The sequence below is a fragment of the Cebus imitator genome, unplaced genomic scaffold, assembly GCF_001604975.1.
Source record: "Cebus imitator isolate Cc_AM_T3 unplaced genomic scaffold, Cebus_imitator-1.0 Scaffold54, whole genome shotgun sequence".
Lineage (NCBI taxonomy): Eukaryota > Metazoa > Chordata > Mammalia > Primates > Cebidae > Cebus > Cebus imitator.
This window is the reverse complement of record NW_016107369.1, coordinates 4,289,708-4,303,620: the sequence shown is the minus strand read 5'-3', so window position 1 is coordinate 4,303,620 and position 13,913 is coordinate 4,289,708. Positions and strand designations below refer to the sequence as shown.

The following is a 13,913-nucleotide window of genomic DNA, read 5'->3' as shown; positions in this document are numbered from 1 at the left end:
TTCCATCACCAGCAAATGGCGTGATTGAAGCTCTTTTGGTACCTGATGGGGGAAAAGTCGAAGGAGGCACTCCGCTTTTCACACTCAGGAAAACTGGTGGTAAAGAAGTTCTCCTGGTGGTCAAGGTCTCCAGTGTTCCCTGTTGGGATTGGGACTGAGAATAACGTGCTAATTCTCTGATATGTCAAAGACTCTGTCCTTCCAACTGTCCTTAGTTGAGGGAGTAAAGGGGAAATTTATATATTGTGAACTTTAAATGTCAAATTCTAGAAGAAAAGTTTATTTAAAAAATATTACACTGTTCTTTCCATGGGTGTTTCTTAGCAGGAGCTGAGAAACTGGACCTTTTTTTATAGATAGACAGATGGAGCATACCTAATCTGAAAATCCAAAATCTGAAATGCACCAAAACTGAAAATCCAAAATCTGAAATGCTTCAAAACTTTTTGAGCACTGACATAATGCTCAAAGGAAACTCTCATTGTCTATTATGGGGAATTCAGTGTTGTTTCTTTTCACATCTATTCTCTCATATCATCTCTAGGAAGGATTGGTATTTCTCTTGGGAAGAAAGGAGAAACAAAAGAATTTGTAGTGGACCTGATAGGATTAGAGATTAATAACTGTTATCTGACTCAGTTAAATTTTATAACCACTAAAAAGACTATTTCTTTTTCCTGGGTGAGAATCATACGCCTAGACCAGCAAGCCACAAAAGTTTATTTCTTTTTCACTGTTACACTCATAAAGCAGATAGACCACATCATTGAGGTTAATCAGGACAAGACCAGAAGCTCAGAATAGAAAACATGTATGGTCGAAGGCTAGGAAATCAGAATAGTCCTCCTGTTGCAGATGTTTTTCTTAGCATTAACCGTAGGAAATCAGAATAGTCCTCCTGTTGCAGATGTTTTTCTTAGCATTAACCCTAGGAAATCAGAATAGTCCTCCTGTTGCAGATGTTTTTCTTAGCATTAACCCTGGATGTAATGTCCAGATGGTTAAAAAATAGAAACAAACATTTCGTTTAAAGTTGTGAGATTATTACTTGGCCACCTCAGTGATTTATGAGTCATCCTCGATGAAGCACTTTCTTAAGCCTAAGTAAACCCTTGATGAACCTTTTATTTTAGTTTTTTAAATTTATTTTTTACTTTATTTGAGATGGAGTTTCGCTCACACTGTCGCCAGGCTGTAGTGCAGTGGTGTGATCGTGGTTCACAGCAACCTCTGCCTGCTGAGTTCAAGCGATTCTCCTGCCTCAGCTTCCTGAGTAGCTAGGACTACAGGTGCGTGCCACCACGCCCAGCTAGTTTTTGTATTAGTAGAGATGGGGTTTCACCATGTTGGCCAGGATGGTCTCAATCTCTTGACCTTGTGATCCGCTCACTTTTGCCTCCCAAAGTGCTAGGATTTAGGTGTGAGCCACCGTGCCCGTCCTATTTTTTAATAGTATTCTTGCATATATAATGTTAAAATAGAGGATGAGAGTATCAATAATTAGAAATATGTTTATGTATGCATTTCAATATTTTAAATTCCCTCAGTGTTTTTTTTTGTTTGTTTTTTGCTTGGAAGTTTACATTTTCTTGGGCTTGGTAGGTGCTTTGAAAGTACTTGCTGAATTTGTTCAGTAGGTACCTGTGAAATTGGGAAGGGAGCTAAATTGAGCCAATTGTCTGATAGACATTTAGGGACCCTGAGGAATAGAGAATAGTGCCTTATGTCATTGCATATGTGTCTCATAGTGCCTTGCATATTGCTGATACCCAGTAGACACTTGTCACTTGATTGGAGCTAGAGTTTTTGCCACTAAATGTTGCTTAGTAGCTGTGATTGGTTGCTTTCCATTTCAAACAGTGCCAGTGGCATCTATCTTTCTTGTTTTTCAGCTGCTCCTGCTAAGGCCAAACCAGCCGAAGCTCCTGCTGCTGCAGCCCCAAAAGCAGAGCCTACAGCAGCGGCAGTTCCTCCTCCCCCTGCAGTACCCATACCCACTCAGATGCCACCAGTGCCCTCGCCCTCACAACCTCTTTCTAGCAAACCTGGTAGGCCTCCAACTCCCACGTGTCAAGTGGGAGAACATCTCTTCTAATATGTTCTCTCACAGGGTAAACTCTTAAGACTAACCATGGTTCTGCTTTGTGGAAAGAATTCTAGACTTTGTATCTGAAGGCCTGCTTTGCATCTCAGCTTTCTGTTACTAGCTGTGTGACTTCAGGCCAGTCACTTAATTTATCTGAACAGATTGTTCATCTGTGAAGTTGGAGTGATTCTAATACACCTCAGAATATCTTGAAGATTGACAGTACATATGAAGACACTGGCACAAACTCAGTAGATGTTTCTTTCCTTGTCTGATGCAGCTTTATCCTCTTCTCATTTTCAGTGTCTGCAGTAAAACCCACTGCTGCCCCTCCACTAGCTGAGCCAGGAGCTGGCAAAGGTGGTCTGCGTTCAGAACATCGGGTAAGCCTCTGAGGACCACTTCCAGGAAAGAGGCTCAGTGGGGTGGTGTTGATTAGTGGAAAATGGGTGTGGTGGTGCCCACATTTGAATGACTAGCAGCTCATTCCGTCAGCCTTGACAAAGAAAGGGAGTTCAGGATATAACTTCTTCATAGTCACATAACCTTCAAATGATAGGACCAGAACTCTAGGTCTTTTGAACACTTGTTCAGTGGTTTTCCCACTAAATTATGCTACCAATGAAAGCTTTGGGTAAGTTAAATATTTGTAGGGGATGGTAGCTTAGTAACTCACCCCCTTCCTCCCACGATGCCACACACTTCAGAGAGGTGGTTTAGTGAGCTCTATTCCTATACTTCCGGGATACTTAGCTATAGCTAAGGGATAATATTCAGTAGCAATAGCTGTCAGTTGCAGATATAAAACCTCAAGGAAGTATGGTCAAGAGTGTGGTTCCTCTGCCTGAGAATACTTCCTAAAAATATGATAGCCTCAAAAGTTTGTTGCTTAGGAGGTTCTGTTCCACAAATAGCTATTCTCATGCAAGTCTTTATCAGTAGAAATTGCCCTTTCTCTTATGAATCTTATGCTGGCTAGACTACACTACACTGCATTCTTTCATAAAGTGGTTTTGGTTTTTAAATCACTGTTTCTGAACCTTCATTTTGGTCAAGCTTCAGGCACATCTGAGTGAGTAGTTTTGGCTTATTTTTGCTGGGAGGAGAAAGGGCCACCACAGGAAAGGGAATCCTGATGCTTTTGTTGTACTTAGATACTGTAGTCCTTGGCCCTCCATTCGTGGCAAGCCGTGCTGTTTCTGACTACATGGCGAATGCTTGACCCAGAGAGATCAGATTGTCAATACTTGTTCCACTTTCACTTTCAGGAGAAAATGAACAGGATGCGGCAGCGCATTGCTCAGCGTCTGAAGGAGGCCCAGAATACATGTGCAATGCTGACAACTTTTAATGAGATTGACATGAGGTAGTGTCTCTAGTCCTTTTATCCCCTAGGCCCTTTTTCTTAGAGAACACTTGAACTTGGCCAGGTGTGGTGGCTCACGCCTGTAATCCGAGTGCTTTGGAGGCCAAGGTGGTCAGATCACCTGAGGTTGGGAGTTCAAGACCAGCCTGACCAACATGGTGAAACCCCGTCTTTTTAAAAATAATAAAGAGAACACTTGAACTTGCCCCAGTCCTTATCTAGTGCTGATTCTAAAACTAACTTGTCAGGGAAGAGGCACTTCTTTGCTTTGTTTATTGTTGACTTTCACAGAGTGACCCACTGGCTTCATCTCTAATTGGCTTTCCTGATACTATGCCTGCCTTCTCTGTGACCTTAACCTTAACCTTAGCTAGGTGTAGTGACTCACACCTGTAATCCTAGCACTTTGGGAGGCCAAGGCAGACAGATTGCTGGAGTCCAGGAGTTCAAGACCAGCCTGGGTAACACTGTGAAACCTCATCTCTACAGAAAATACAAAAATTAGCCAGGTGTGGTGGTGCACACCTGTAGCCCCAGCTACTTGGGCTGAGATGGGAGGATCGCTTGAGTCCAAGAGGTTGAGGGTACAGTGAGCTGAGATCATGCCACTGTACCCCAGCCTGGGCAACAGACTGAGACCCTGTCTCAAAGAAACAAAACAAAACAAAACCCAATAACTTAGTGTTTTAGACTTTTAGTGTATGTGCTGCTGAAGCAAGGATGCGTTTTAGACTTTTAAAACTGAATCTTGTGATTTCTGATAGAGTAGTCATAGTCGTATACAATGACTAGTGTCAGGTTGCCAAACAGAGATGGGCAACCAGGCCAACATGGTTTATGCGCAGGTCTCCCACTCGGGATGGAGAGGCCTTGACAGCATGACTGGAGCCAGGGCACCATATCCTACTTCTTTCACACAGATTCAGAATCGGGTAGATGAAAAGGCAAAGATAGGTGGGGCTTGTCTTTCACTTTACCCAGCTTTGATAGCGAAATGGAAAACAAGTTGTGTTTTAAAATAACCTGAGAATGTTAACCAAAGGTACCAATTCACTAGGTGTGCTCATTTATGTAGTGAGCTAATTGTTGACTCACCTGTTTTCTTCAAGATTTTGATATGTTCAAGTATCAGCACTGTCAGGAAGAGAAATTTGACAAACATGTTTTGAGTATGTACTGTATACAGAGTACTATACTGTGGAATTCAGTGGGGATATAGGCTGGGTGCCATGGCTCTTGCCTATGATTCCAGAGCTTTTGGGAGGGCAAGGCGGGAGGATTGCTTGAGCTTAGGAGTTGGAAACCAGCCTGGGCAACATTACGAGACTCTGTCTCTACATAAATTTTAAAACTTAACCAAGTGAGGGCTGGGTGTGGTGGCTCGCACCTATAATCCCAACACTTTCAGGAGTCGAGGCGGGCGGATCACATAAGGCCAGGAGTTCAAGACCAGCCTGGCCAATGTGGTGAAACTCTGCCTCTACTAAAAATACAAAAATTGCCCCGGTGGCACATGCCTATAATCCCAGCTACTCGGAAGGCTGAGGCACGAGAATTGCTTGAACCCAGGAGGAGGAGGTTGTAGTGGCTAAGCTCAAGCCACTGCACTCCAGTCTGGGCAACAGAGTAGGACTCTGTCTCAAGAAAAAAAAAATTAGCCAGGTGTGGTGGTGCGGACCTATAGTCTCAGCCACTTGGGAGGCTCAAGCAATCCTCCTGCCTCAGCCTCCCAAATGGCTGGGACCACTAGGAACACAGGTGTGTGCCACCAGGCTTGGCCAATTTTTTTAGTTTTCGTAGAGACAGGGTCTTGCTATGTTGCCTAGGCTGGTCTCCCAAATTTCTAGCGTCAAGCCACCCTCCTGCCTTTGGGATTACAGGCATGAGCTACCATGCCTGGCCAGAAAATAATTTTTAACAGGTCTTCAAGAATGACTAGCATTTTGTCAGCGTTGTGGAGAAAGGTCATCCCAGATGATGTTAACAGTATAGACCCTGAGATGGGAAAGTAGAAGACACATTTGAGAAATTGTCAAAAATCATTTCTGTGAGGATTATGTATGTAGTAAAGAATGGTAAAGAAGGTTGTTGGATCCTTATTTCAGAATGTTTGGGGAATGCCAGGGTAGGAATTTATATTTAATTCAGGAAGCAAATCAAGTCTCAGGTTATCTCATTGTTTCTTTTTGTCCTGAGGGTTTAGTCTGTGAATCTACTTTTCCTTAGAGAAATTTGTTTTTCTTTGGAAGGGATTTGAAAAATAGGGAGAAGGGAGTCTTTTTTTCATAGCGTGGCATTGTTCAGAGTAGGGCTCTGTGACCTGTTTTACTAGATGCCATCCATTCTGTTGGGAAACTTTTGAAGAGACTGGATGACATTCAAGCCAAAGATTTCTCTCTTATTCATAGGATGTAGAGAAGGACCTTGACTAATGAGTCACAAAAGCTGCAGCTTATGTTTCAGTGCATTAGGGCCAGATTGTACCAAATTAAATTGGACTTTGAAATTCTACCCAATTTCTTAAGACAAAACATGTAAATATTTTGGCCTTGAAAGATGCAGTTGGCCCAACAGCTTTGATTGGAAAGTAAGCGTAATAGCTGATCTCCTTTCAGCAGCTAATCAAGGTGTCACTTAACAGTGGCCTGCGGTCTTGCTGCAGCCTAATCTGGTTTAGACAGAGTGCCCTTTGGGTCTTCTGCTTATCAGCTAACCCATAAGGGACCTTTCCAGACCTTCCCACTTCCCCTATTGTCTCAGCCTTTGCCTCCAAGGGCTGAGCTCTGAAATAGAAACTACTTAATGACCAGACAATAACATTTGGGCAGGTTTGAGAGCAGAGATGTTTATCACATCTCTTTCCCTCTTCTGCAGCTTTTGTGTCTTGGGAACCAGTAATGTCTTTAGGGTGGTAATCCTATCACTAAATAAGGTTAGAATCAGGAAACCAAACATTTTAAACCCGATCAGTCCCCCTTGAAAAATTTCCTTTTTCAAAAAACAAAAGATCTGAAGGGGGCTGTTAAAATTGTACCATATCTTACCTTTCATGCTAATGTCGAATTAGGCCATTAGAGAGAGAAAGGGAGAACTGAGCATTTGACCTTGAGATAATGTTAAATTCAGTTTTCATCATTTTCATCATAGAACTGCATTACTGCATTCCGATAAATGCTGAGGTTTCTGCAGCAAAGTAATGGGAAAACCATTTCCCACTAACTCCACAGCATGTGTTTGGGGAAAAAAAAAAGGTCCCAAAAGAATAAAGGCTGTTCATGTCGTAAAGGATTTTCAGAAGACTTGCTGCTTAATCTGAAGGGTACAGGCCTGTACCACAGGTAGCCACTTTTCTAACTACCGAGGAAATCACAGCCATTAAACCAATCTTAAGGGCAAGGGCTGTGTCTTAATTAGCTTTGTATCTTGGTGCCTGGCTCTGACCCTCACATATAGTAGGTGTTAGTACCTGTTTGAAAGAATGAGTGGATGGAGGCTGGGCATAGCGACTCACACCTGTAATCCCAGCACTTTGGGAGGCCTAGGCGGGCGGATCACCTGAGGTTGGGAGTTCGAGACCAGCCTGACCAACATGGAGAAACCCCATCTCTACTAAGAATACAGAAAATTAGTTGGGCGTGGTGGCACTTGCCTATAATTCCAGCTACTTGGGAGGCTGAGGCAGGAGAATTGCTTGAGCCCGAGAGGTGGAGGTTGCAGTGAGCCAAGATCACATCACTGCATTCCAGCCCAGGTGACAGAGTGAGATTCTGTCTCAGAAAAAAAAAAAAAGTGGATGGAACTGCTAGCTCTAGAAAGATGAAGAATGAGTGAAATCTGACTTTCCATGAATTTGAAAGAGCACTGGGCTATACCCTTCCATGCATAGTCATGACTGCTTTTTCCCACATGGAGCCTCATGTACTGGTGAGGTTTTTATTTTAATCTCCACTAATCAAGAGATAGGAAGAATATCACACAGGAGTTATACTCAGATTTGGTGGGGTATTTTTGGTATTCCAATAAGAAATAAAAAGAATATTGCTTATTTTGTAGGTTTTGTTTATACTTTAAAACATAAGTTTTGTCAGGTTGGGTAGCTTACAGTTATTCAGGGCAGAGATGTTGGTATGCTGTGTGATCTCTTGTTCGTATGACGTGTCACTGAAATCTGTGACTTCTAGACCATGAATGAGGCCTGTAAAGAGTTCAACCCACCTTAAAGACAGATTGGACCTGATTCCTTTATATTCCTTTGTAAAAGAACAGAGTTACTGTGTTAACCTCAGGCAGACTATTTCAAAACTTGAACTAAGGTAATGGTCCAGAGTAAGGGAAAAGCTCTCACCTAATTGTGTACATGGAGTGAGAAACCTGTGTGAAAGTCAAAATCAAGGCTTTGTGGTCAGTTTGTTTTGTAATATGTTTTTACAGTAACATCCAGGAGATGAGGGCTCGGCACAAAGAGGCCTTTTTGAAGAAACATAACCTCAAACTAGGCTTCATGTCGGCATTTGTGAAGGCCTCAGCCTTTGCCTTGCAGGAACAGCCTGTTGTAAATGCAGGTGAGTTGCTTGTGGCCAGAATTGGAGAGGTCCTGGGAGGTTGGTGGATGAGCACAGACCTGCTCCTACATGCAGAGGATCAACAGACCAAGGCTTTTTATTTGCTACGTATAGAAATATGAGTGTCTTCCCCAGGAATTTCTTGGTTCACCTTCCTGAAGCAGCACCATGCTTATTTTCTCCCACCAGCTGGGCAGAATACTTTCTCTTCCCAGTGCACAGCTCAGCAGCTGCTCAGGCAGCAGGCAGTTCTGGGATAGCCCAGTTCTCCAGGCTGTCTCCTGTCAAGGAGGAAGCTCATATTCTGGCTTCTTCCCCACCCCAGCTCCACAGGCCCTGTTATCTTGGGGCCTGACTTCCACACTTGGTGTAGGCTCCTGGCTGACCTTCGATCTCAGGTCATGGGCCTCACTGGAGCTTGGGCTTGACCTGTCTTTCATGGACTTGGTACTCATTTTCTTTCCTCTTTATTCACCTGCGTCATTGTAGTGTTGACCTAACAAGTAGTTTGTTTTTCTGTTGACACACTTCTCTGTTCTTTGGGAGATTGGAAAGGTGGGCAGTGATACTTTTGCCATCCTCAGCAGTGTCAAGGGCCCCAAAGGTCTAGAAGTAGAAGCCCTAGTCCCTCTCATTGAGTGGTGTGCTCTAGGGAAGTAGAAAGTCATCTTTGTTTTGCTCAAATGTATACCTCTTTTTGTTTTTTCCATTCTTTTTATGCCTTCCTGACTGGCTGTCTCCATCTTTTTCAGTAGGCCTCTTCTGCTTGCCCACACATGTAGGCAGCCCTCAAAATTCTAATGGCCTCTTTTTCACTTTACGTGCTTCTTCTGGATGTCTTATCTAACAATACAACATGGACTTTAAGTGGAAATGATTCTCAAGCCTTTTTTTCCCATTAGTGTTAGGTGTACATTTTCAGGTGCTGGTTTGCCATCCCTTGAGGGTAGCATATTCAAAGCCAGATCACCTTGCTTACTCTTGGATCTCCTTTCTGCCACTTGTTGAGAGTTGGAAGCAGAGACTGGGTAGCATCTCTATTCCCCTTTTCCTTTGCTAATTGCCCTTTTTTGGAACATTTGTTAACCCTAGCCATTCTCTGCTAAGGGAGGGCTGGAGTAGAGCTATTTAACAAGAATTTAGTGCATACCTATTCTCTGTAAGACAGGGTGTTCAGCCCTTCTTAGGGCTGCCAAAGAAATGGATGCTCCTATGCCCACGCTCAGTCGGGACTTGAGAGATACTGTACTTGGTTGGAATGGGAGTAAGTGGAATACCAGCTGCTGTGCATAAAGCACTGGTGTTCATGGTGGTGGGTCAGCCCACACTGTGTCAAGCTCTGCAGATTTTTACTCTGTTAATGCAAGTATTACTCATTAGCTTTAACCTGGGGAGTTGTGTGTAACGTGTTTTCTCTCTCACAGTGATTGACGATACAACCAAAGAAGTGGTGTACAGGGATTATATTGACATCAGTGTTGCAGTGGCCACCCCACGGGTATGTTGGGGCAAGAGGTGGGGAACACTGGTCTTAGACCCTCACCTTATCTGTGTGAAGAAGGAGATCACACAAGAGAGATCATTTCTTTAATTCTGTATTTTTAGAAGGAGTTAGTAAAAGTAACCTTTTTTTCTTTTAAACCATACCACATTCTTTTAAGACTTTCTGTTAATCACATTGAGTAATGAAGGTATTCTAGGGAGGGGATGCCACTGGTTGAATCAAAGGAGTTGTAACTATAAAAGGTACTATTAATTTGCAACTGAAAACAGCTCTTCACCCCCATCAGGGTCTGGTGGTTCCAGTCATCAGGAATGTGGAAGCTATGAATTATGCAGATATTGAACGGACCATCACTGAACTGGGAGAGAAGGTAAAGTAGAAAGATGCATGTATATGAGCTGCTGGGCAGGTGAGGAAAGAGAGCCTTCCGAAGGCCAGGCTCACCAGCAAGCAGCGCTCATGGAATGTAAAGTGCATAGCCCCTAGGAAAGACAGTGGCCCCTGAGAGCTAAGTATTTTATATATCTGGTGGAGTTTACCAGGCTCTGGTAACTGAAATCTCATCAGATGAGACCTGCTGGAAAAGATCTTTGAAGTCTTCAGCTGAATGAAATTGTGCCTTTTGGTGGAGCACTGGTCATGGTCACCTCAGCTGAACAACTGTCACACGGAAGCCAGCACTTGTGCCACTGATCTAAGATACAAGCTTTCTGGACTTCTTTGCTTGTTTTGAGAGACAGGGTCTTGCTGTGTTGCCCAGGCTGGAATGGAGTGGTGCAGTCATAGCTTACTGCAGCCTTGTACTCCTGGGCTCAAGCGATTCTCCTGCCTCAGCCTCCCGAGTAGCTGGGACTACAGGTGTGCACCACCATGCCTGGCTAATTCTTAAGTGTTTTGTAGAGATGGGGTCTTGCTGTGTTGCCCAGGTTGGCCCTGAACTCCTGGCTTCAAGCAGTCCTCCTGCCTCAGCTTCCCAAAGTGCTGGGATTAGGGACTGATTTTGTGTGAAGGAAGCTGGGTTGGCTTAATATGACAATTATGAAATCTGTTTTTAGGCCCGAAAGAATGAACTTGCCATTGAAGATATGGATGGTGGTACCTTCACCATTAGCAATGGAGGAGTTTTTGGCTCCCTCTTTGGAACACCCATAATCAACCCCCCTCAGTCTGCCATCCTGGGCATGCATGCCATCTTTGACAGGCCTGTGGCTATAGGAGGCAAGGTAGGAACCATCACTTCTAAGGTCCTAAGGTCCTAGTGGCTAGCTCTTGACAGGGAAATTCAACTAAGTGCTAATTATAAAACGTTCACTATAATTTCAGGTCTAAGTTCCATTTCTTAGTTTCTAATTAATAGCTGAGGCACTGATTATCAAATTGTAATCTGGATCAGCATCATCTGGGACCTTGTTAGAGATGCATATTCTTAGACCCCATCCCAGACTTAAAGAAGTGCAGATGATCCTGATGCACATTCAGGTGGGAGAACCACTGAGCTGAGAAGGCTTGTTTCCTTCTGTGGATTGGGGGATATAGGTGGAGATGGTTCCTTGTCCCTGGGAAACAGATGACAATTAGGCATGTCAGTCTGCGAGCTGCCAAGTTGTATGATAAAGCTTGGAAGTTTCCAGGGAGTTCAGAGAATGAAGTATTAAAAGGGGCTTGAGCTGGCCCTTGGAAGTTATGTTGGTATCAAAAACCTTTCTGGGAATTCTTGTGTTTAGAATCCTTTTGGGTCACTAACTCCTGTGTGAAACCAAAATATAAAAGGCAGTTGTGAGAAGACAGTTTTCTTGGTAAACTTTGTTTCTGAGTGGGGAGGCTTTGCACTGAGGATAAGGCTTGGTCTTTGAAAATACTGTAAATATGCAGAGGCAACATCAGTAGGAAAGGTTCTGGAATTGGGAACTTTCTTATGGGCCATGCTGAATCTCCTCCTTCAGCAAGGCTGTCTGTGGCTTGCTGGAGACAAACCTATTTACCCTTCCTCTCTGTAGGTGGAGGTGCGGCCCATGATGTACGTGGCACTGACCTATGATCACCGGCTGATTGACGGCAGAGAGGCTGTGACTTTCCTCCGCAAAATCAAGGCGGCTGTAGAGGATCCCAGAGTCCTCCTCCTGGATCTTTAGGAGGAAGCCACATACCCAACAAATCATGCAGGAACTGAAAAACCAGTCTTACCCCTGCCCCCTCATGGGTCCCAGGTTAGCCTGGTGACAGGCAGGCACATGCTGTTGGCCTCAAGCAAGGAAGCAGAGCACTATGTAACCAGCAGTCACAGGTCTTTTCTTGGTGTTCCTGCCAGGCTCTCTCCCTCTCTGCACCTGTCTCACACCCTTGACTATCTTAATTCCTTAGGCTTGAGAGAGAGAGAGCCTTAATGGATGCTCATTAATATTCCTGCCTTTCTTCCATCAGCCCTCTGCAAAGATGATTTTCCTTCTCCCTAGTGCCAGTATACTATAGAGAAACCCCTGGGGACCACATGATTAAGTTTCTGTCTTCAGAAAGTCTGTTCTACAGAGACGACTAGGAGGATGCTGTGCCTCTCAAGCTCAGAGCAGCCTCTGTCCTGGCTGTGCACATTCTCACTTGATTCCACCTGTGTGGAGAGATTGAACACAGGCAGAGGTGCTGCTTTGTTTCTTAAATGGCACCTTCATTCTCTGTTGTCATTGACTTCAAGATGCCTCTTCTACCTCTTCCAGGAAGCACAGGCCAGGGGATCTCGGTGGGTGAGTGGGAGAAGAGGGCAGAGGTCCCCTGAGGTCACATGTAATCCTCATGCAAGGAGATCCCAGACCTGCCCTCACGCTCTCCATCATAGGCTCACACCAAGATCTGTCTTGGCACAGTCTCTCACAGCTGGGGTTGTGGCAACCCTTTCTAAACCCTTTCCTGGTTGCTGGGCCTCATTCCAGCACCTTGTTCTTATTTAGAGCAGATTCTACCACATCATGGCAGTGGGACCAAGCATGGTCCCGAGGAAGGGCCAGAGCCTGGTAGAGACTAGGGAAGGGAGGTCTCCTTTAGACTGCCTCAAATTGACTTGAGCTTTTCAATTAAGTTGGTGTAAGCCCGTGAGCTGAGGAGGCAGTTCTTGTTCCTTCCTGCGTTATAGCGGGGACTTGTCTCTTCCTCTGCAGGACACAGATCTGGAGGACAATGGACTATGGTAGGAAGCCACCCTGAGGGTGTTAGTACATTGTGGTGAAATGGTTGAGGTCATTTCTAAGGTGTGCTACCCTTGGATCTGGGCACAGTCATTGGATTTCCTTGGAGTATGGTTAAATGCAAGTATCTTGTGGAAGCTAATGGGATTCATGGCTTTGTATCTAACTGCATCCAGGCCTGAGGCTGCTGACCTTTGACATTGGGGCCATTAGAAAGTGCCCTTTTATATCTTGAGCCAAGAAGTGAGGCCTGGGGGTGGGGGAGGGGGGAAGGGGTGGGAGCCAATACTGAGTGCCTGCAGCATCTACTACTCTATGTCTTCACTATTCAGAACTTGTAACTGAAGTATTTAAAGAAACAGATTTTAAATGCAAATTAAAGGGCAGATGTTCTCAAACAGGGTTCCTGCATCTGTGCTCCTTTTGGCTACGGAGGTTCAGGTCAGCAGCACTGTTGCATTAGTATTGAAAGCCACTTAAGGTCCTGTTGCTTATCTTGTGGAAGTTAACACTATTTCCTAATTTTTTTTTTTTTTTTTTTTTTTTTTTTTTTTCTATTTCCTAATTTGACAGAAGGTAGAACCCTGGCTGCCAGCCAGGAAATTGTTGACAAGAATCAACCTCTGTAAAATATTTGAAGAGATTCTGAGCCAAATGTGAGTGACCAGTGGCCTGTGACACAACTTTTAGGAGATCCTGAGAACATGTGCCCAAGGTGGTTGGTTTGGCTACAACTTAGTTTTATGCGTTTTAGGGAAACACAAGACACCAGTCAATACATGTAAGATGTATAGTGCTTTGGTCTGGAGAGGCAAGACAACTCAAGGCCCAGGGGTGTTGTCATAGGCAGAATCAAAGATTTTCTGATTGGCAATTGGTTGAAAAGTTATTAAAGATCTGGAATTAATAGAAAGGAGTATCTGGGTTACAATAAGGGGTTGTGAAGACCAAGGTTTTATCATGCAGATGAAGCCTCCAGCCAGCAGGCTTCAGAGAAAATAGATTGTAAATGTTTCTCATCAGACTTAAGGGGTCTGTTTTAACAGTAATTCCAGAAGGGAGGGCGGTATAATGAGGCATGGCTGGCTCCTCCTTCCCACCATGGCCTGAACTAGCTTTTCAGGTTAACTTTGGAATGCCCGTGACTGAGAAGGAGGGGTCCATGCAGATAGTTGAGGGGCTTAGAATTTTAGTTTCCAGAAGCATCATAGCCTCTTAA

General features: G+C 44.2%; 1 protein-coding gene across 1 annotated transcript in view; it reads left to right on the top strand.

The window, feature by feature from the left end:
- DLST (dihydrolipoamide S-succinyltransferase) overlaps positions 1–12,836 on the top strand; it is a 22,749-nt gene extending 9,913 nt beyond the window's left edge. The window contains exons 7-15 of the mRNA XM_017528647.2: positions 1–99; positions 1,893–2,048; positions 2,390–2,469; positions 3,355–3,452; positions 7,884–8,014; positions 9,439–9,512; positions 9,805–9,888; positions 10,574–10,741; positions 11,516–12,836. The exon at positions 1–99 is cut by the window's left edge and continues 2 nt beyond it. Of these exons, the coding sequence (XP_017384136.1) occupies positions 1–99; positions 1,893–2,048; positions 2,390–2,469; positions 3,355–3,452; positions 7,884–8,014; positions 9,439–9,512; positions 9,805–9,888; positions 10,574–10,741; positions 11,516–11,650 (1,025 nt within the window). The 3' untranslated portion in view covers positions 11,651–12,836. The remainder of the gene's footprint in view (positions 100–1,892; positions 2,049–2,389; positions 2,470–3,354; positions 3,453–7,883; positions 8,015–9,438; positions 9,513–9,804; positions 9,889–10,573; positions 10,742–11,515) is intronic.
- The last annotated feature ends 1,077 nt before the right edge of the window (positions 12,837–13,913 follow it).